Here is a 23,703-nt window from a genome sequence, read left to right on the forward strand (position 1 = left end):
AGTTCACAGCATTTATGACTAATTTAGTATCGTTGGCAAATTTGGCTATTCTATTAGTTAATCATAAATCTATGTCGTTAATGTAAATAAAAAAAAGCAATGGTCCAAGGACGGATCGTTGAAGTACTCCGCTTGTACCAGCTGCCCACTCTGAAGCTTCTTCATTGATTACAACTCTCTGTTTTCTGTTTGTTAGCCAATCTTAGATCCCTTCAGCTGGCTTGTCAATGATGCTTAGTGCTGTAATTTTAACCATTAATTGTTTTATGAGAGAGAGAGAGAGAGAGAGAGAGAGAGAGAGAGAGAGAGAGAGAGAGAGAGAGAGAGAGAGAGTGTGTGCGTGTGCATATGTGTGTGTGTTACAAGGAGTTACAAGGATTTTGGATGTCTCAATGACATTTTAGGCCATCCGCAGAGACTCCATCTGCTCTTTGGTAGAGCGATTTACTTTAAGCATTTAGAGTTCTTAAGATCTTGTCTAACTTATTCTTGAACTTGTTTGCCATGTTAGTGTTTACTACATCTGTTGGAAGTCTATTCCAAGTATTTGTCATTGTGTATGTAAAGAAATTGCCACATTGAGTGGTGTTGTATCTATTCAATTCCAGTTTGTACTCATTACCTCAGGATTGATTTGACCTAAGCATGAATAGATTGATGTTATCTACATTTGTTATTCCTTCAAGGAACTCTGAATGCCTCTATTAACTGTTCCCTTAGTCGTCGAGTTTGTATATAAAATAAGTTAAAATGTTCCATCCTCCGTCTATATCTAAATTGTATTAGTGTTGGAACTAGTTTGGTGGCCCTAGCTTGTAGTGCTTCCAGTCTGTCTACATCCTTCTGAATATTTGAAGCCAAGAATTGAACTCCTTATTCTTGATGGGGTCTTACTAGTGATGTGTACAGCTGTAGTATAGTGCCTTTGTTTCTGAGATACTACCACTAGAGAGTTAGGGCGTCCTTTGACTGGCCACACTGTACTACATTGGATCCTTCTCTCTGGTTACGGTTCACTTTCCCTTTGCCTACACATACACCGAATAGTCTGGCCTATTCTTTACATATTCTCCTCTAACCTCATACACCAGACAACAATGAGATTACCAAACCATTCTTCTTCACCCAAGGGGTTAACTCCTGCACTGTAATTGTTCTAATGGCCACTTTCCTCTTGCTAAGGGTAGAAGATACTCTTTAGCTATGGTAAGCAACTCTTCTAGGAGAAGGACACTTCAAAATCAAACTATTGTTCTGTAGTCTTGGAGAGTGCCATAGCCTATGTACCATGATCTTCCACTGTCTTGGGTTAGAGTTCTCTTGCTTGAGGGTACACTCGGGCACACTATTAATTTCTCTTCTTCTTATTTTGTTAAAGTTTATATAGTTTATATAGGAGATATTTATTTTTGTGTTACTCTTCTTAATATATTCTATTTTTCCTTTTTTCCATTCCCCACTGGGCTATTTTCCCTGTTGGAGCCCCTAGGCTTATAGTATTCTGCTTTTCCAACTAGGGTTGTAGCTTAGCAAGTAGTAATAATAATAATAATAATAATAATAATAATAATAATAATAATAATAATAATAATAATAACTGTCTCTTTGTGTAACCTATTAGTTTTTGTGCTTTCTTTTCAGCTCCTATGCTCTGTTTATTATTATTATTATTATTATTATTATTATTATTATTATTATTATTATTATTATTACTACTACTACTTGCTAAGCTACAACCCTAGTTGGAAAAGCCCCAACAGGGAAAATAGCTCAGCGAGGAAAGGAAACAAGGAAAAATTAACTATTTCAAGAATAACATTAAAATAAATATTTCCTATATAAAACATAAAAACTTTAACAAAACATGAGAAAGAGAAATTAGATAGAATAGCGTGCCCGAGAGTACCCTCAAGCAAGAGATTTCTAACCCAAGACAGTGGAAGACCATGGTACAGAGGCTATGGCACTACTCAACACTAGAGAACGCTGGTTTGATTTTGGAGTATCATGCTTCTAGAAGAGCTGCTTATCATAGCTAAAGAGTCTCTTCTACCCTTACCAAGAGAAAGTAGCCACTGAACAATTACAGTGCAGTAGTTAACCCCTTGGGAGAAGAAAAATTGTTTGGTAATCTCAGTGTTGTCAGGTGTATGAGGAGAGGAGAATCTGTAAAGAATATGACAGACTATTCGTTGTATGTGTAGGCAAAGAGAAAGTGAACCGTAACCAGAGATATAGATCCAATACTGTCTGGTCAGTCAAAGGACCCAATAACTCTCTAGTGGTAGTACCTCAACGGGTGGCTGATAATAATACAGCGATGTTCCTCCTAGTCCATCCTTTCTATTACATTACCTACCAGTGAGTAACCTGATTGTGGGTTACTATAACTTATGTGCATGACTTTACATTTCCCACAGTTGAAAGGCATTTGCCATTTTCTGGACCATTCCCCTAGCTTCATTAGATCCTCTCTTAAGGCTTCTATGTCTTCTGAGTTTGCAGCATTTATGCCTAGTTTAGCATCGTCGGCAAATTTGGCTATTCTACTAGTTCACCCTAAATCTGTGTCGTTAACGTATATCAGAAATAGCAATGGTCCAAGGACGGTTCCTTGAGGTACTCCGCTTGTAGCAGCTGCCCACTCTGAAGCTTCTCCATTGATTACAACTCTCTGTTTTCTGTTTGTCAGCCAATCTTCCATCCATTCCGCTGGCTCGTAAGTAATGCCTAGTGCTCTAATTTTGACCATTTTTGTTTTTATAAGCAACTTTGTCAAAAGCTTTTTGAAAGTCTAGGAATATTGCCCTGCTTTCGTCATAAATGCTAAATATGTTGTGGAAAAATTCCAAAAGATTTGTCACACATGATCTCCTTTTTCTAAATCCATGTTGGCTGTCTCTCAGAAGAGTGTTTTTCTCTATATGTTCTACTATTGAATCTACTATAATTGATTAAAAAATTTTGAAAGGCACTGAAGTTGACATACAGGTCTGTAGTTGCAAGATTCTTTTTTTAGTCCCTTATTGTAGTTAGGAGGAACATTGCCTAGTTTCCATCCTTGTGGTGCCTTTCTTTCATTGGCTGTCTTTCGGAATATTTTGTATAGGCGTGGGGTTATCTCTCCTTCTAGTTCTATAATCTCCCTTGGATGAATATCATCTGGACATGGTGCCTTAGACTTACTAAGTCCTTTTATTTTATTTTTGACATCATCCAGCATAATTGTAATTCTATTTAATGGTTGTGGACCTTCATATTTGATAGCTGGTTCGGGGAAGGGAGTTGATTCTTCCCTAGCGAATATGTTTATGAAAATATGCATTCATCAGTTTGGTTTTTACCAAATCACTTGTCATAAGATTTCCCTCTGAGTCTCTTAATGGGCTAATGTTGTTTTTAACTGGCTTTCTACATATGCAAAACTTACTAAAAAGATCTGCCAGTCATAGTTAAGCATGTGGGTCAGAGCGCGCATGTGCTAGGGCATGCATTCTCTCACTTGCAGGCGGTCTCTTCTCAAAAAGAGTTCAAACTTGCACTCAATCTTGAACATGCTCATTGTAAGGGCACGATTTGGATCTTATGAGATGCTCAAGAGTGATTCACACAAGTGAGGTGTTATAATCAACATTTTCTAAGCCCCTAACTGGCTGAGCACATGCAAGGGGTCTAGTAAGGCGTACTCACCATACTGTACTCGCATGTTTAGGTGTATGTGCGCGGCAATGCTAGCACATCTAAAGATAAACCTACACATCTTCCTAGGGGAGTGTGTGAGCTCAGGTGAGAGCGAACACTCAGATTATAGTGGGTGCTGTGTTCACCTTGAGTGCGCGCTTTGGAAGTTTGGCCAGCTGTTCGAGTTGTGGGAAACATGCCATCATTACGCATGTCTCAGACCCAAGTACAGTAGGACCCTGCCATACGACATTAATCTGTTCCGGAGTTGGTATCATATAGTGAAAATGTCGTATGACGGGTAATAGAATAGCTAATGCGTGAAAAACCCCTGGTAAAAACATTGAAAATTAGTATGTAACAAACTAAAATACAGTAATATAGTAAGCACTGTACTACAGTATACTTATACAGTATATAATATACATGTACTGTACAGTATATAATTAAATAACATGTACAGGATAAATAAAAATTATTTACTGTACAGTACTGTAAAGGAAAAATTAAATCTTATTTACCTTTGGGGTGACGTGACTTGAGCTGGTAGTGGGTAGAGGTAGAGGGGGGAGAAGACGGTAGATATAAAAACGTATCAATGCTAATTATGTTATGTACACTTAATAATAAATTTATTCTTACTATTAAACACTTAAAATTAAAAATTGCTTTTTTTTATTATTTTTGTCTTTTGAAATTTTTTTTTATGATTTTTTTATAGAACTTAAAAAATTACTCTTTTTTAGCTTTTTTGATAGAATCACTATTATCGTCTTTGCTTTCTGACACTTCTCTTTTGGAGAAATATCTATCCAAAGAAGCCTGTTTCTGACGATTCCTCAACATATTCCTAAAATGACTCATGCACATAGGCCTAGCATTCTTATTTGTGACGATGTCGTTTCTTCAGTCCCCCCCCCATCCTCGCCACCACTAGAACTGTGCTCTTCTTGAATGATCATCAACTGCATTGCCTCCTACTCCCTTAAGTCTTCAGTCGTAAGCTCCTCCTTGTGCTCCTCGATAAGGTTATGGATGTCAGCCTCATCGACAACAAGCCCCAGGGACCTCCCGATTGAAATTATTTCCTCAACATCCCCCTCAGGGGCAGGATCATCAACGGCCTCGTCTTCAGTTGAGGGTTCGAAACCTTCAAATTCTCGTTCTGCCACAACAGCTGGCCACAGTTTCTTCTATGAGGAGTTCAAGGTGCACCGTGAAACCTCATTCCAAGCTGCGTCGATCATCTTCAGGCATTGAACGATGTCAAAATGCCCCTTCCAAAATTCACGGAGGGTGAGTTGAGTGATTTCAGTCACTTCGAAGCATCTTTTGAACAGATGCTTCGTGTAAAGCTTCTTGAAATTGGCAATCACTTGCTTGTCCATAGGCTGGAGGAGAGGGGTGGTGTTTGGTGGCAGATAGAGAACCTTAATGAAGGAGAAGTCAGGATGAATGATGTCCTCGAGGCCAGGAAGGTGAGCAGGGGCACTGTCCAGCACCAGGAGACATTTCAGAGGAAGATCGTTCTCTTCTAAATAGTTCTTGACAGCAGGACCGAGGCAGACGTTTATCCACTCAATAAATATAGTCCTCGTGACCCAGGCCTTAGCATTAGACTTCCAAAATACCGAGAGCCTCTGCTTCGTGATATTTTGTGCCTTGAAGGCACGAGGATTTTCTGAGTGGTATACCAGTAGGGGCTTAATTTTTAAGTCCCCACTGGCATTTGCACAAAATGCGACCGTAAGTCTGTCCTTCATCGGTTTATGGCCAGGAAGTTTCCTTCCTTCAGCTGTGATATATGTACGGCGGGGCATTTTCTTCCAGAAAAGGCCAGTTTCATCACAGTTAAACACTTGCTGAGGAATGTAGCCTTCTCTGGAAATTAAGTTCTCAAACTTCTTGAGAAATTCTTCTGCTGCTTTCTTATCAGAACTGTCCACCTCTCCGTGCCTGACGACTGAGTGAATACCAGTCCTCTTCCTAAACGGATCAAACCACCCATGAGAAGCCTTGAACTCTTGGGGGGCTTGCTGCGACGTTCCTTCGCCTCCGCCGTCTCTCTGGGTTTCCACGAGATCGGCAAAGATGGGGCTCGCCTTGTGCGAAATTACCGATTGCGTGAGTGTATCACCAGTGATTTCCTTCTCTTTAATCGACAGAAGAAGGAGTCTCTCCATCTCATCATTGATTGAGGTCCTTCCACTGGCAAGGACAGTCATGCCTTTAGAAGACTTACTTGCTTTAATGGCTTCCTTATTCTTAATAATTGTACCAATCGTAGATTGGTTACGGCCGTACGTATTAGCGAGGGTAACGATGCGCATGCCTTCTTCATATTTCTTTATGATCTCCAGCTTCGTTTCCATAGTTATCATCTTCTTACTTCTGCCCTTAACATCACTAGCAATCTTGGGAACCATGGAAACGAATTAAAGTTAGAATTAAGCACTAAAATGCACAAAAAATACGATATCGCAAGCACTTACACGAGATTAAGTCTTTACGAAACGCACAAGAGATTCTGAACTGGGCGCGCGTATGACAAGGAGAGAGAGGCAGCATCTCTCTCAGGCATTGTGGGAGGATTTTCGGCCAATAGCATATTGGCATCTTAGTGACGCCGTGACGCCGACCAATAGCAGACCAGCTTTTTAGTGACATATGCAGTGACGTTTGAGCGTGGTGGTAAGCTACTGACTCGCACAGTCGTACGCGTGGATACCGCCAAATTTGAGTTTCGGAATTCGATGCCGTAAGGTGGGGAAAATGTCGTAACGAGGGGACGAAAAAAAATTGTATTCCACACCGTAACGTGAAAAAAACATAAGCTGGGGACGCCGTATGCGGGGGATCTACTGTACAGTGTCCCAAATGCTGTTAGCATCATTACTGGGAACAAGTGTCCAAGAGTACAGAAAAAAATAAACCGTTAAGCAAAAATCTGAAAAGCAAATAACTGCCTAAATATCCAGCCAGTGGAAGAACGTCTGTTCTCACTGATGGCTGCTATCAAAGTGAGTGTTGAGTGAGCAAGCATGTGGCACCCCACTCCCAGCCAGGTAATTACCAGCACCTGTTTACATCTTATCATAAATTTCTAACTGAAGTGTTCACCACCTTCGCTATTATCTCTTCTATGTAAAGGACATCCGTTTGTATTTGTACCAAAACAAATACCATTCATAAATTCAGATTCCAGTGCATATAGTACTGGCTGGAACCTAGGGTAATCAGATGTGGAGACAGAAATGAGTAACAAAGTGAGGATAATAAAGGGAATGGGAGACACTGCTTGCTTATCAATACAGTGGTACCTCTACATACGATCTTAATTCGTTCCAGAAACTGCTTCGTATGTTAAAACAATCGTATGTTGGAGCCAATATTCCCATAAGAATACACTGTAATTTGTATAATTCGTTCCACACCCCAAAAACCTACATTAACTCCTTAATAAATTACTACATATAATTACACATAACAATAATATAACTGCATAATATGAAAGAAGCATGTAAAAAAGATAATTATAAAGAAATAATAAATAAAAAATGTGTTTTATTGTCACTTTACCTTAGAGACAGGCCAACGCAGCTGTAGGATTTGCTACGCCAGGAGGAGATGGACGATCGGCAAGAAGGTAGACATGATGTTAACATGTTCTTTAAATAAATACTCTCTCTCTCTCTCTCTCTCTCTCTCGTTCTTCTTCACTGTTAGTGTGAGAGACGTCTATTAATTTTTTCTGAGAGAGAGAGAGAGAGAGAGAGAGAGAGAGAGAGAGAGAGAGAGAGAGAGAGAGAGAGAGAGAGAGAGAGAGAGAGAGAGAGATTAAACAAAAATGAGAGATTAAACAAAAATGTGTTGTGTACATATAATTTTTGACAGCGTCAACGAGTTGAAAGACAATTAAATGTAACTAAAAAAACAATATCAGAGAATCTGAATTCCTTTATTAACTAAAACAAATATTGATACAAACACACTCGTGTGCGTATGCGCAAACACACACACACGCAGGAGGAGACACGATCGGCAAGGAGGTAGAGATGGTGACTGTGATAACGTACCGTAACTTACACTACGGAAACTTTAATCTAACTTAGCTTATTTATTTTTTTTCATTTTTATATTTCATATTTTTTACATTTTATTCTTTTGATTTTTAATTTTCATCACTTTCAGTGACGAGTTACGGTACGTTATCGCAGTCACCATCTCTACCTCCTCCCCGACCGTCTGTCTCTTACTGCGTAGCAATTCTTGCACCTGTGTGTGTGTTTGTGCATACGCACACGAGTGTGTTTGTATCAATATTTGTTTTAGTTAATAAAGGAATTCAGATTAGCTGTTATTACTTTCTTAGTTACATTTAATTGTTTTTCAACTCGTTGACTCTGTTAAAAATCATATGTACTCTAAACACATTTTTGTTTAATCTCTCTCTCTCTCTCTCTCTCGGAAAAAAAATAATAAGACGTCTCTAACACTACAACAGCGAAGAAGAACGAGAGAGAGAGAGAGAGAGAGAGAGAGAGAGAGAGAGAGAGAGAGAGAGAGAGAGAGAGATTTTATTTAAAGAACATGTTAATGCTATGTTTAGAGAAACAGAAAAAGAGAGAAGACTTTTTTAAAAGAGCTTATTAATACTATCTTGATTTTTCACTTTTTTCTTTCTTTCTGTTCATCACGCTGGCCCTTCTCACAAATGATCGTTGCCAACAATCTCTTTGTCCTTTATCCCTATCAACAAAAGGCGTTCTATCTCTTCCAGGGTATTGCTACGATGTCTTGTAATAATGGTGATCCCCTTCGATGGTTTATCTGCTTTAATGGCTGCCTTCTGCTTGATGATCGTCGAGATCATAGGCCTATTCCGGCCATATTGTTTAGCCATATCAATCACATGCACACTGCTCTCATGTTTTTCTATAATTTCTTGCTTCAATTCTAATGAAAGAATTGCCTTCTTCCTTTTCTCACCACTACCTGTACTGAAACTTAGCTTCTTAGGCACCATGATTATAGGTAAAATCAAAAAGGAAATGTGAGAAAAGGAAGAAAATAAGCACTGTTAATAACAGACCAAACAGAAGACAACCACACGATACACACAAGAACAGAGAACAGAGCACTCAACGCTCAATGGTGTCCCTCTTACATGCTGCCATCTACCGGTGTAAACAAGATCTAAATCGGATGTTGGAGCATTACTTCGGGTGTCGAGACAGAAATTTGGTCGAATTTTACTTCGTATGTTGGAAAATTTGTATGTTAGGACAATCGTATGTAGAGGTTCCACTGTAATTGATAGAGAAGCAGATTAATCGGATTTCTATCTTAGCCCTTTTACAGACTTTATCCTTGTCTCTATTATCGTAACACTTGATAAAAGATAAAATATATTTTTTAATAAATTCTAACACTTCTTGCAACTTTTTTGGCAATTGCAGACCTGAACTCAACATGTAATACACACAATAGGTGAGGAAAATACTAGATGCCACATTACTGGGTTTAAACAAATGTCAATCTAATGGATACTATAATGATAGTTCCACAAAACATGTAGGTTTACCTGAATTATATGAGGAATGAAACACCCACAGAAATTTCATAAAATTAAACAACCAATAAAAAATTAACAATATTTACTGCTCTTGAGACTTCGATATTGTGTTCACAAGCATGTCTAAGAGCTGACTAAATATTTCTTCAAGTTTGCAGATCGAAAGAAAATTAATTGAATGTAAACGAAATACTAGTACTGACACTTAGTAATGGAAGGATGCAAACACTTCAACAGGTTAGTTAAAACACATGAAAAAGTATCTTTTCCACTTTTTCTAGTTGCTAAGCTAGCAGCTGAAACAGAAGATTGTGAATATTAGGCAAAATTCACTGAATAAATAAGTTACATGAAACAACTTAGCCTCATATTAAGAAAACCAAGCTAATCAACCCTCTTAACTCCTCTGGGTCTAGCACATGTAATAATCCTCTTTTATTAACTATTGATGGGAAAGGTTGGCTTACCACATGGATAAAGCTTAGATGCTCTTTAATACATCTAATGATAAAGAGTCTTAGGTTGGTGATTTTCTTCTTGATATCTGTAATTTTGAGTCACTTCTTGACAAATTTGCTTTGCATACAAGGGATATTAAAAATATTCCAGATGAAATACTATTAGGATGGAGAAACACCAAGTACAGTAATAGTTGTCCATTTTTAAAAAATATGTCAGGGGTCCTTTTTTATAAAATCATATATGTTAATATTTCTGTTTTCCAAGTAGCATTGATCCAGATGAGAAGAAATTGGGAAATATGGTGCCTATTCCAAAAATTGCATAAGAGCAGAGTTCAACAATTATCTACAAAGAGAACTCTTCTGCTAGTATTCTCCAAAGTAATCGGAAATTTAATCTTTAAGCCCTGATATAAGCTCCCTTAGAATCTATAAGCTTGATTCCTGATAGTATGTATGCATGTCAGAGACAATGAGATACCTTAGATGTCTTTTTTGCTATAACTATACTCAATATTTTATAATGAAGCAGATTTGCACTCAATTGCAGGGGTGTGCTTTCAGCTTGATAAAGTTCCCTAATAGATGATTGTTTGGAAGTATTTCGTTCAAATAGCATCTTTGTTTTCAAATAATTACTGAATAATCTTTCGGCGTAGCTGAAATGACGAGCCATTAGAATTTTAACGAGGGTTTACTACCCCATCGCTAGTTAGCAGGGGGTAGGAAGGGTAGCTTGCTACCCTGCCCCTCACACACACATGTGCTTGAGCTCACTTTGCTTAGAGGTAGGACTTCAAGGGGGATAGGGCTGGTGGGCAAGTTTGATTAAATAGCTAAAGTTTGTATAGTTAGGAAAAATACAAATTATCTACGAATTTGTCATTTGTTCCGTAACTGACAAACCACGCTATTTAATAGGGGTGACTCACCCATTAGGAAGGGTGGAAAGTCCCGGCCAGTACTGGCTTTTGGCTTTGCCCAAGGACTCAGTATCCGAGTGTGTCAGCACTCAACAATAAGGAGTCCCTGCACCTCGCTAGAACCTTGCTACACAAGGGCTGCGGCCTACGTAAGCTGTCTGTGAAGGTATGAAGTGTGACTCGTCCTAGGAAGTTGACCTGTAGTCCTTTAGATGGAAACTTTAGGCTAGGACTCTCCCAATACCACCTCGTCAGGGTATGGGGACGTGACAGTATTAGCTTAGGAACACAAGGAAACATGGTTTACCTGCAGTGGTTCGAGGTCAGCTGTGCAGAGAACCCAGGATGCTGCTTTCCCCAAGAGAGGGGAGAATGAAGAGAAGAATAAGGGCCAGACATACCTTTTCATTCATGCAGACTAAGACAGGGTAACAATGCCCTCAACCTTCTGCTACTTTCCATTAAGGAGCCTGAGGTTTTAAACCAGCTGTTGTGCAGCCACCACAGGGCCGATAGAAAACGTATAAAGCCTCCTGTAGGTCACGTCTTGCAGGTAGTGGGCTGTGAAGGTCGTCTGACGCTTCCACACCCCAGCTTGGAGCACCTGCGTCACTGAGAAGTTTTTCTTGAAGACCAGGGACGTAGCTACGCCCCTGACGTCATGTGCTCTATGGCGACGTGACGGAGGAGGGTCTGGATTCAGGGACAGATGGATCATCCTACGAATCCATGCCGAGATGGTGTTCTTGGTAACCCTCCTCTTAGTCCTCCCAATGCTCACAAACAATGCCTACACTTGGGGACGTACTGCAGCCGTTCTTTTGAGATATAGCCTCAGGCTCCTTACTGGACACAGTAGGAGATGGTCTGGGTTATCTGTTACAGAACAAAGACTCGAAATCTGGAAGGAGTCGAACCGAGGGTCCGGCACCCCCGGATTCTGAGTCTTAGCAATAAACTCAGGGACGAATTTGAACGTTACCTCCCCCCATCCCCTTGAATGGGCGATGTCATAAGAGAGACCATGAAGTCCACCGACTCGCTTGGCCGAGGCCAAAGCTAGTAGGAACACCGTCTTCCAAGTTAGGTGGCGATCTGAAGCCTGGCATAATGGTTCGTAGGGAGGTCTCTTAAGAGACCTGAGAACTCGAACCACGTTCCATGGAGGAGGTCTTACTTCCGACTGAGGGCAGGTAAGTTCATAACTCCGAATGAGTACGGAAAGTTCCAGCGAGGAAGAAATGTCCACTCCTTTGAGCCTAAAGGCTAGACTTAAGGCTGAGCGATAGCCTTTCACCACCGAGACTGAAAGGCGCATTTCTTCCCGTAAATACACGAAGAACTCCGCTATTGCTGGAATAGTGGCATCGAGTGGAGAGATACCCCTTCCACGACACCAACCACAGAAGACTCTCCACTTTGCCTGGTAGACAGATGCGGATGACATTCGCAGCTGTCCAGACATCCTGACCGCAACTTGTTGCGAAAATCCTCTCTCAGCGAGGAGATGCTGGATAGTCTCCGGGCATGAAGTCGTAGCGAAGCTACGGCTTTGTGGAAGATGTTGGCGTGTGGTTATTTGAGTAGCTCGTGTCGCGGAGGGAATTCTCTCGGAAGTTCCGTTAGGAGTTGCAGAAGGTCCGGAAACCATTCTACGTGATGCCATAGCGGAGCTATAAGGGTCATCGAAAGATTGACCGATATTCTGGTCTTGTTGAGCACCCTCCTCATCAGACAGAACGGGAGAAAGGCGTTCACGTCGATGTTGTCCCACCATTGTTGGAAGGCATCTTGCCAGAGCGCCTTGGAATCCGGGACTGGGGAGCAGTACAACGGAAGCTTGAAGATTCAGCACTGTAGCGAACAGATCCACAGTCGGGGAACCCCACAAAGTCAGGACTTTGTTGCAGGCCTGGGGAGTCGGGACTCTGAACATCCAACTCCGACTCAGACTCCAACTCCTATAATTTTTAGAACCGACTCCGACTCCAATTTAAAAAAATAAGAATAATTAAATATTTTTATATAATTTTCTTATTTTATGTTGCCTATTAGTCAAAATAGCATTTCATCATTACTAGCCTACTAGCCTAGTAAGTAATTGTTTTATTGAAAACATTTCACGTAATTTCTTGGATTCAGCTTTTCCTTGGTTACACGAAACTGTAATCAAAACACCCGTCATTTTGAGATGTTTACATATGAATAATGACTTAATTCTAAGATTACTCATATATGTGCTGCATAAAACTATGAATCAGTAACAACTCCTACCTTTTAAATGGCTAATGGTGATTGAATGAAGAGTTAATCATGAAATAAACTTTAATGTCCAGAGACTCGTGCATGGACAGAACAGCTGATCGCATGTATAATATTATTGTTTTGGTTTGGCTTATGGATGAGAGATGGCAGGAGCTACAGTATATGTGTTTCCCAGTGACTGCCTTTATTCGAGAGGGTGTTAAAGAAAACGGCGGGTAATATGAAACGTTTTTTGAGCGACTTTGAAAAAATGTGGCTTAGGATACCAAAAGAGAATATTTCTCCAGCGCAAAAATTTCATTTTTGCGGAGTCGGAGTCGGTGGAATTTTAACGACTCCGACTCCTCTAGTCCATAAATTGGCCTCGACTCCGACTCCAACTCCTCGACTCCGACTCCCCAGCCCTGCTTTGTTGGCTACTAGATGATCCAAAGACCACTCGCTACTCACTATCTGAGACGCTATGCTCAGACTGTCGGCGAGCACATTCCTCTTGCCTGGAATGAAACGTGCCGATAGTGGAATCAAGTGGACTTTGGTCCATCTCAGTATCTCTACTGCGAGATGGGATAGCTGCTTTGAAAAGGTACCTCCTTGCTTGTGATGTAAGCCACTACTGTGGTGTTGTCGCTCATCACCACCACAGAGTGACCCGTCAGGTATTGTTTGAACTGTTGAAGGGCCAAGAATACGGCCTTCATTTCTAGCAGATTTATATGGAAGCACTTTTCTGATTCTGACCACAGGCCTGAGGTCCTGTGTTGCAGAACGTGGGGCCCCCACCCTTTCTTTGAGGCGTCCGAAAACAGCATCAAATTCGGGGGGAGGACGAGCAGATCCACTCCTCTTCGTAGGTTCTCGTCTGTCACCCACCCTGGAGGTCCGTCCGTTCCACAAGACCCATAGGGATCAAGACGTCCGGGGAATCGTAACCCTGATTCCACCAAGACTTGAGTCGCCATTGGAGGGATCTCATCCTGAGGCGACCGTTGGGAACTAGACGGGCCAAAGATGAGAGGTGACCGAGGAGACGTAACCACGATTGGGCTGGAAGTTCTTCTCGTCTGAGGAAAGGGCTTGCGACCCCCCTCAGCCTTGCTATCCTGTCGTCTGATGGGAAGGCTTTGTGGAGATTGGTGTCTATGATCATGCCTAGATATACCAGTCTTTGAGTGGGAAGCAGAGAGGACTTCTCGAGATTTACCATGATCTCCAGATCTTAACAAAGTCCCAGAAGTTTGTCTCGGTGTCGAAGAAGGGCTGACTCCGAATCTGCTAGGATCAGCCAGTCGTCCAGATAACGGAGGAGACGGATGCCGATCCTGCGTGCCCACGACGAGATTAGGGTGAACACTCTGGTGAAAACCTGTGGTGCTGTGGAGAGACCGAAACACAGCACCTTGAACTGGTAATTCTTGTTGTCTAGGCTGAATCTTAAGTACTTCCTTGAAGACGGATGGACTGGGATCTGGAAGTACGCGTCCTTCAGGTCCAGTGTACACATGAAGTCTTGCAGTCTCACTGCAAGTCGGAGTTTGCTTGACAAACTTGTTCAGAGCTGAGAGGTCGATGACTGGTCTCCAGCCTCCAGACGCCTTCTTTACAAGAAAGAGTCAATTGAAGAAGCCTGGAGACCCGTCGAGGACCTCTTGGAGAGCGCCCTTCTTCAACATGGTCTCGACTTCTGCCCGAAGGGCTTGCCCCCTTGCCGATCCTATGGCAAGGGAGCTCAACGACACTGGATCCGCTGTCAGGGGAGGTAGAGATGTTGTGAACGGGACGCGATATCCCTGACTGATTACGGAAATCGTCCAGGAATCGGCCCCGAGTTGCTGCCACCTGTTTGCGCAACTTTGTAGGCATCCCCCCACTGGTGGACATGCAGGGGGACTGCCAATCCTAGCGTTTGCAGCCTCGGCCGCTCCCTCTAGGATTCTTTTCTTCCCTGCAGGACTTTTTGCCTTTCTTGTCCTTGACAGGAAATGGCTTAGACACCGTCGTTTTCAATGCAGCTGCAGGTTTCGTGGTCTTGGTAGGACGTGGCTGCTGGGGTGCTGGAGGTTTATAGGGCTTCGATGTTAGAGCCCTATGTAAGAGAAAGTCCTGGTTGGACTTCCTCCACCTCTCAGCGGCCTGCTCCACGTCCTTAGGCTCAAACAAGTTCTTCCCCATAACGGAAGAATGCCTGAGCCTGCTGATCTCGGTATTAGGGACCTTTTGATGGAACCTCTCGGACACCGCATCTCGACGTTTCAAGATGGTGTTAGCCCACAAGTTCGAGACTTGGTGGGCTAGAAACTCGATCGTGCGAGTGCCCGAGAGTAAGAAGGTCTCCATAGCCTTCCTGGTACTTTCTTTGGATAAATCCTCCGAACATAACAGGATGCCTAGGGTCCCTAGCCAGATATCCAGCCACGAAGTGGCCGGCATGGCACACTTCGCCACCTTCTCCTGGCTAAGGATCTCCGTAGCCAAGAACGAGACCTGCCGGTTGGAGAGTCTCTCAAGAGGGACTCCCCTGGTAAGCTCTTCCAACGAATGGTGAAGGGGAAGAGCCAAACAAGTCTCCTCAACGATGTCGAAGTAACTCCTCTGTTGGACACGAGGAGGTGGGAGGAGCTTGTTGCCGGCGCTGGATCGGCTGGAGGAGGCAAGCTTGGAGAGCTGGACTTCGACCTTGTCACTGGCACTCTTGACCCCTTGAGACCAGGGCAAAGCCGCGCTGGCCTTCGAGGGTTTTTGGGTCCCAAAGACTCGGTCCAAGAACGTGTCTTTGCCCTCACAAGGAGGAATCTCTGGATCAGCAAACCCATTGAGATTCCTCATAAGGGTCAGAACCTGCCACAACACATGTTCTGATTCCTGCAGCTCTCCTCCTGAAGGGCTAGCAGCGAAGTCTCCTGTCCCCAAAGGCTCTTCTTGGGGGGACTCGTGGACTTTTTCCGAGTGCTTGGCTGGCTCCGGTCTAAGCCTTGATGACGACTTCGGTACAGTCTTGGAGTCCTTCGACTCCCTCCTGGGAGGGATGCAAGACTCCAACAACGACGGTGGGAGGCTCTTCTCCACCCCTACCCGAGAAGACTTTCCAGCGCGAGGTGGAGTTTCCCTCATTGGTGCGATGGGGGAACGCCTCACCCCACATGACTCCCCTGAGGACGGGAAGTCTTCGTCCGAAGGGGAGGGAGAGAAAGTCTGGGGGGGTGAGGAGGCCCTCCTCAAGGACTTACAAGGAGTCAGCTTCGCCCTCGGAGAAGTTACCACGTTCGAAACTCCTCTTTTCCTCTTTTCCTCCTCAGGGGAGTATAAGCTCCCAAGGATTTGTGGCCCAGGTCAGAGAGAACAGGCTTAAATGCCTACATGACCGCTCTGACCAGTGTCCCAAACCAAGGCTGCTGGCTGCGCTGTCAGATACTCCCTCTGGAGGGAAAGGAATCGACCGATCCCTGGGAGGAGTTACCAAAGGGGGGTTCGCCTGAAACAAAAATGATGAAGGGGGGGGGGTGGCGACAGCGACGCGACGATGATGACCTTGCCGAGCGTTGTCCTGCAGCCTCGCGCGTGGGGGGGAGTTGATGATCGCGCGGGGGAGTTGATGATCGCGCGGGGGAGTTGATGATTGCGCTGGGGAGCGTGCTGGCGCTCGCGCGATGGGAAATACCGTGGGTCGCGCGCGGGCGACTGTTGTCGTGCGTGCGCGTGCGCGAGGGCGATGGCGATGGCGCGCAGGGTCGCGAACTGGAGAAAGCAGAGGGTGCGCTGAAGGAAGATTGCGCGCTCGCATGCGCGAAGGTGAATGTTCGCGCGCGTGCGGGCGCGCAGGATCCGGCTCAAGAGCCCGTGTGGGCGATGATACCGTTGGGCGCGCGCAGGAGACACATCTCTTGCGCGCGGATGAGTGCGCACATCAGGCTGTGGAGATGGGCGTGGGCGCGCAGGGCGCACGTGCGCAACCTCGTGGGCACGAGTGGGAGACTGCGCGCAAAGGCGTGCTGGCGAGGGATGGCGCACAGGTGGAGAACGACAGCGCGTTGGCGAGCGCTGACGAGCAGGGGAAGAAATTAACTTCCCTACTGCGCCCAGATCGGAAGATCGTTGGCGCGGAGAGCGCTGGCGCGTTGGTGAGCGCTGGCGCGCAGGAGAACGATGGCGCACATGGAGCGGAGCAGGTTGAAGGTGCGCAGTAGCGCGCTGGCGATCCGGAGAGCGCTGGTGAGCAGGCGAGCGCTGGTGAGCAGGTGAGCGCTAGCGCGCAGATGAGCACTGACGCGCAGGTGAGCGCTGGCACGCTTTAACAGGAACATCCTCCGTAGATGAGCGCTTGCGCGCAGCAGAGCGCTGGCGCGCAGGTGAGCGCTGGCGCGTAAGGGACGTATGTGCCAACTTACGCATACGCCCTTGTTGCCCCGAAGGGACCGTTGCCTGTTTCACAACAGGATGTGTTGGCGCCCACAGCGCGTCAGCAACCAGGAATGGTGACGGCAGGTCAGCAGGTCTGACGAGTGGAAGGTCGACCTGTCCTTTGTAAGGACGACCTTCCACCGAAGGGGATCGCGAACGATCTGCAGAGAGGTCCAGGGTTGTAGCTGGGAGAGTCGGAGAACGATGGCGAGGTTCCTCTGCGGTGGACTGCAGAAACGATGAACCGAAGAGGCGTCTCCTCACACCCTTGTGAGGTGAAGGAAGGCCTCTCCAGGGAAGAGGAAGGCGAGCTTTACGCCTTATGTGCCCTCTGGGGGCCGTGGGGTCAGCGGGCTGACCATCAGCAGTCCTCCGAAGAGGATGTCTCTGTGAGTGAACTCCCCCGAGGGGGAGAATCACCGGCAGGAGAGACCATTGAATTTAGTTCCTCCCTCAAAGGATGAGCAGAGGGAGGAACTAAGCCTTCAGCTAAAACAGGTTGATCAGGAGCAGAGGTCTGAGATACCGCATCGGAAGCCTCTGCCACCACAACGTCAACGATAGACAGAGGATCAACCTCTGCCAAAGTCGGCGATTGTTTGACAGCGGCCCCCAACCGTATCATGTCAAACAAGGCTTCCTTGGAGGGTGAACCCTCAAGCCCCTAGGAAGACCAAAGCTGAAATAAATCATTATTAGACAGATTATGATTTAAATCCTCCCCCGGGGGAGGAGGAGGAGCTGCCTCACTATGGGAGGCAACTCCCTCTCCGGAACCCCGAGATCGGGCAACAGAATTATGGCCTACGCTACCACTCGACAGTTTCTCGGAAGAAACCGATCGAGCGGGAGCTTCGGAGGAGGTTTGGGCAACGGAAGAAGAGCCCTTGGGATTTTCTCCTTTCAAAGAAACCTTCGAAGGAGAAATATCCCGTTTGGACTTCTTCTTCCGTCGCCGAGAAAACCTCTCCCACTGGGAGGTAGACCACTCCCTACACTTATTATTTCTATCACACTGCTGGCCCCTACAATAAAGACAAAGGGTGTGAGGGTCCGTATCGACCGCCGACATAAACGTGCCACAAGGGCTGTCGGGTAATCCAGGACACTTTCGCATGATAGCAGAGGCCAACTTCAAACACACCTGTAAAACGAAAAGCAAAAAGCATTAAATGGCTGTCAGAAAGACGAGGGTGAAAGCGGACACGTCCGACTACCACCCGAGCCGAGAGCAAAGTGAGCTCAAGCACAGGTGTGTGTGAGGGGGGGGGGCAAGCTACCCTCCCTACCCCCCGCTAACTAGAGGTGGGGTAGTAAACCCTCGTTAAAATTCTAATCATTTCAGCTATGCCGAAAGTAATAACCCCTATTAAATAGCGTGGTTTGTATGTCAGTTACGGAACAAAAAGAGATTATTAAGTATTGTGATGGTAAGTCTAAATTTAATAACAACACCTGCCAAAGTTAACGACAGGAGCTTGTTTTTGGATGCACGCTGCAGTTGTATAATTTTTCATATATTTGAAAAAAATTTCTGATAAATTATACAAAGCTTAAGAAAAACATGTTATTATAAACTTTCTTTGAATAATAGAATCTACTAAAAACATGGAATTGATAACACTTGATATTGGTGAAAACTTCCTAAACCCGAAAATGTTTTTAGTAGATTCTGGTGTTCAAAGAAAGTCTGTAACAAAACTATGCAGCGTGCATCCAAATACAAGCTCCTGTCATTGACTTCGGCAGGTTCTGTTATTAAATTTCAACTTACCATCACAATACTTTACAATATCTTCATTCGTTAACATTATTTATTGACAAAACATATATCTGAGGGGAAAATTAAGGTAGGAACATAAGTTTCCATTCACATTAGTTGGTAATTATTTGAAAACAATGATGTTATTCAGACAAAATATTTCTAATCAATCAGCTACTAAGAAGTTTTTCTGAGCTAAAAGGGCACCCCCTGCAAGTCGGTGCAAATGCATCTCAATAAAAAAAATTCAGTGTAGTTAAATCAAAGATATTTTTGATAGGTGATATGAACCTACTGTAGATTTCATACAACTTATCTTACTGCTGCCTTTCAAGTGTCTAACCAAGATTTACTATTGTATATATGAACCTTGTAACTCAGGTGTTGCTGGCTACATACAGTATTGTACATCATTCAGTTTTTGAGTTACTGGTAAGGGATTTGTTATTGGTACTTCAAGTGAGCCTACACCTATCTTGTCTGGGTTTCATTGGGGCTGTGTTCTGAATTTTATTTTTTGATGAGAAGATGCAAATGATGCTACATAACCAACCTTATTCAAAAAAGCTACAAACTCTTCTCCTTGTTCTTCTGTAACAAGCTGCTTATCTCCTTCACATTCTACATTAGCAACCTCTAAAGTCTTCTCTTCACTCTGCTTCTGAAAAGGATAAAGTAACCATAGATAAATTTTTCCATAAAAATGTAGCTGGTAGAAAGCACTGGTATTCTGAGAAAAAAACTAAGCTCTTATTACCGAAAAAAAAATGTACTGATTATTTCCAAAATACTCCTTTTACAAATATTAAATATGGGTAAAACGTGTCTGTAATACTTAAAATTTTTTTGCAACGGATTCTAATCCCATTCCAAACAACTATACAGTACTAATTTTATCTGTAATAATTTAGCCAGAGATGATAATTTCACATAGATGAATGACATATGTTTGAAACCGTGGGAAGATGAATTTTAATACTTCTTTTGGAATATTTATTGGACAGAGTCTTGTGACTATATGTTTAGAAATTTTATTAAAAGAATAAAATAATTTAATCATACAGTATTAGTAATGATGGAAGCAGTTAACCAATTAAACATGTAATGAACTGAGAGGATATGTGTACCAAGTAGTAACAATGACAAATCTTTTTACTGCCCAAAACTTCTGTTGCACAAAGAAAAAACACATTACAAAACAAGTAGAAAGATGATTTAGATAGTAGTAATGAAACTGGTCCTGAAAAAAAAAATGGATGATCAACCTACAGTGCTTACATATACAGTAAACCCTCATTTATCACTGGTAATTGGTTCCGGACACCCCAACAATAGGGGAAAATCCGCGAAGTAGCAACACCCTAAGTATTTTATTATTAACATATATTTTAAATTTTCATAAACCTCCACCTTATTAACATTAAACCCCCCTCTATCTGTAATACGTTTTCACACATCCTTATATACTCTCGTATTAAACAGTAGACAATTTTGTATTTATGAAAATTTTCTATGTGTACAATGCATACTGTAAACAGTGTATAAGCAATTAAATATCATTGAAAATTAATTAATCATGAAACAGGACGATGAAGGTGATGATGCTATTTACTTTGAGCAAATGAGAGCTTTAAGCAGATTTCATCCTTACTACCACCTTATTGCGGGGAGTACCCACTCTCTTCAGGGCTCTGTAGAAAGTCATTGATGCAGTCTTCTTGATATTTTTTTTAGTTTTCCTTAATGTAACAAACAATCAACTCAACGTTATAATGACATCCTATCACCGTGAAACTTCTGACTCTTAATTTTCACCTTTTCAACTATGGTCAGCATCTTCCCTGGCTTTTTAGGATCACTAGCAGAAGCCTTAAAAGGAGAGAGATGTTTGGGCTGCATTGTAAGGCTTGAAACAAAAATAGTCCCACTAAAACTTCACTAAACGCAAGAACACAAGTCACAGTAACGTGCAGTAAACACAACTGCTGCGCATTCATAAGACGATACTGGTTAGGATACTGCGAGATGATGATATGCTTCATGGACAATCAGCTCCCAGGATAAAAATCTCCATGCTCTCATTAGTTAACTCCCTCCTATCAGCCAATCGTGCGCCTTGTAAGATCTCAATTGAGTGCAGAAAAGGAGGGAAGTCCCGACTCACAGTTTCTATTGGAATTTACGCTTTCACATATCTCACAGGTTTACGCGATTGAGTAAAAAATCCCCATTTACAAAACATGTATATTGATAAACCCTTAAATGCACTAAGACCGTGAAATAGAGTGGAAATATGACAAATTCGTAGATAATTTGTATTTTTCATAACAATACAAACCTTCAGCTATTTATTAGGGGTATTACTTTTGACGAAGCTGAAAGGCCGGGCTATTAAACTTCAGTGAGGGTTAACTACCCATTCCACTAGTTAGCGAGGTTAGGGGAGCTAGCTTACTATCGCTCCCACTCACACACCTGTGATTTACCTCACTTTGCTTGGAGGTAGGACTTCAAGGGGAATGGGACTGGTGGGTAAATTTGTATAAATAGCTAAAGGTTTGTATCGTCAGGAAAAATACAAATTATCTATGAATTTGTCATTTGTTTCGTAACTGAAATACAAACCTACGCTATTTATTAGGGGGGACTCACCCATTAAGAGGGTGGACTTCCCTACCAATCTGGCTTTTGGCTTTGCCCAGGGGGCTCCATCTTTGAATAGGTTTGTACCAAAAATAAGGAGTCCCTGCACCTTTCTAAAACCTTGCTACGCAAGGTTCACGGCCTACACAAGCTGTGTGTTGAGATATTTACAAGTGTGACTGTCCAGGTAAAAGTTATACCGAGCCTTTTGTGGGAAAAACTATTGTCGCCAAGACTTTCCTGATACAGTACCACCTCGCCAGGGTATGAGGATCCAACAGTATTAGCTCAATACTAGGTACACAAGGATGCACTGTTTACCTGCAGTGGTTTGAGGTCAACTTATGCAGAGAACCCAAGATGCTGCTTTCCCCAAGAGAGGGGATTAAGAAAAGGATAAGAGCCTGTCAAACCTTTTCATTCACGCAGACTAAAACCGGGTAACAGTGCCCTCAACCTTCTGCTACTTGTCCAATAAAGAGCTTGAGGTATCATACCAGCTGTTGTAAAGCCACCACAGGGACGATAGAGAACGTATCGAGCCTCCTAAGGGTCACGTCTTGCAGGTAGTGGGCTGTGAACGTGTTTTGATGTTTCCAAACTTCAGCCTGAAGCACCTGCGTCACTGAGAAGTTTCATGAGCTCTGGGGCGACATGTAGGTGGAGGGTCCAGGTTCAGGGCATGGTCTATGACCTTGCAAATCCAGGCCAAGATGGTGTTCTTGGTCACCCTCCTCTTGTTCCTCCCTGTGCTGACAAAAAGGGCAGGCAAACGGGAACGGGCTGCGGCTGTTCTCTTGAGGTACAGCCTCAAACTTGTCATTGGGGAGAGTAAGAGAGTAAGAGATGATCAGGGTCATCGGTTAAAGAATGGAGACTCGAAATCCGGAAGGAGTCGAATCAGGGATCCGCCACTCCCGCATTCTGAGTCTTGGCAACGGGACGAAGCTGAACGTTACCTCTCCTTATCCCCTTGAATGGGCAATGTCGTATGAGAGACCATGAAGTTCACCGACTCGCTTGCCTGAAGCAAAAGCTAGTAGGAACACCGTCTTCCAAGTCAGGTGGCGATCTGTTGCTTGGCGTAATGATTCATAGGGAGGTCTCTCTGGAACTCGGACCACATTCCACAGGGGAGGTCTCACTTCAGACTGAGGACAGGTAAGTTTGCACAGTAACTCTGTATGAGTAAAGAAAGTTCTAGCGATGAGGAAATGTCCATTCCGTTCAGTCTAAAGGTGAGGGTTAAGGCTGAGCAATAGCTTTTTACCCCCACGACTGAAAGGCGCATTTCTTCATACAAATACACAAGGAACTTCGCTATTGCTGGAATAGTGGCATAGAGAGAAGAGATACTCCTTCCACAATACCAATCACAGAAAACATTCCACTTTGCCTGATAGACTGCTGCTGATGATTTCCGCAGATATCCAGACATCCTGCTTGCAACTTGTTGTGAAAATTCTCTCTAAGAGAGGAGATGCTGGATAGTCTCCAGGCGTAAAGTTGTAGCCAAGCTACAGCTTTGTGGAATATGTTTGCATGTGGTTGTTTGAGTAGATCGTGTCATGGAGGGAGCTCTCTTGGAGATTCCGTCAGTTGCAGAAGGTCCAGAAACTATTCCGCCTGATGCCATAGCGGAGCTATAAGAGTCATTGAGAGGTTGATCGATGTTCTGACCTTTTTGAGTATCCTCCTCATCAGACAGAATGGGGGAAAGGCGTAAACATTGATTTTGTTCCACCGTTGTTGGAATGTATCTTGCCATAGAGCCCTGGGGTCTGGGACTGGGGAGCAGTAAAACAGGAGCCTGAAGTTCAGGGCCATTGCGAAGAGATCCACAGTTAGAGAACCCCACAAACTCAGGATTTTGTTGGCTACTAGATGATCCAAAGACCACTCGGTACTCACTATCTGAGATGCTCTTCTCAGATTGTCGGCGAGCACATTCCTCTTGCCTGGATAGTGGTATTGAGTTAACCTCGGCCAATCTCA

The 23,703-nt window shown here is 43.6% G+C and overlaps 2 protein-coding genes across 3 annotated transcripts in view; one reads left to right on the forward strand and one right to left on the reverse strand.

Annotated features, from left to right (window-relative positions):
- Positions 1 to 23,703, reverse strand: part of LOC137626535 (nucleolar protein 9) — a 538,921-nt gene that overhangs the window by 290,959 nt on the left and 224,259 nt on the right. Inside the window, exon 3 of one of the 2 annotated variants that reach the window (XM_068357589.1) lies at positions 19,619 to 19,723. In XM_068357589.1, coding sequence (XP_068213690.1) covers positions 19,619 to 19,723 — 105 coding nt within the window. Of the gene's footprint in view, positions 1 to 19,618; positions 19,727 to 23,703 lie in introns of both variants that reach the window. The other variant, XM_068357582.1, reaches the window with a different exon arrangement.
- LOC137626551 (uncharacterized) overlaps positions 1 to 23,703 on the forward strand; it is an 81,478-nt gene that overhangs the window by 51,801 nt on the left and 5,974 nt on the right. The gene's annotated exons all lie outside the window — the stretch shown is intronic.

Source organism: Palaemon carinicauda, chromosome 2 (genome assembly GCF_036898095.1).
Source record: "Palaemon carinicauda isolate YSFRI2023 chromosome 2, ASM3689809v2, whole genome shotgun sequence".
Lineage (NCBI taxonomy): Eukaryota > Metazoa > Arthropoda > Malacostraca > Decapoda > Palaemonidae > Palaemon > Palaemon carinicauda.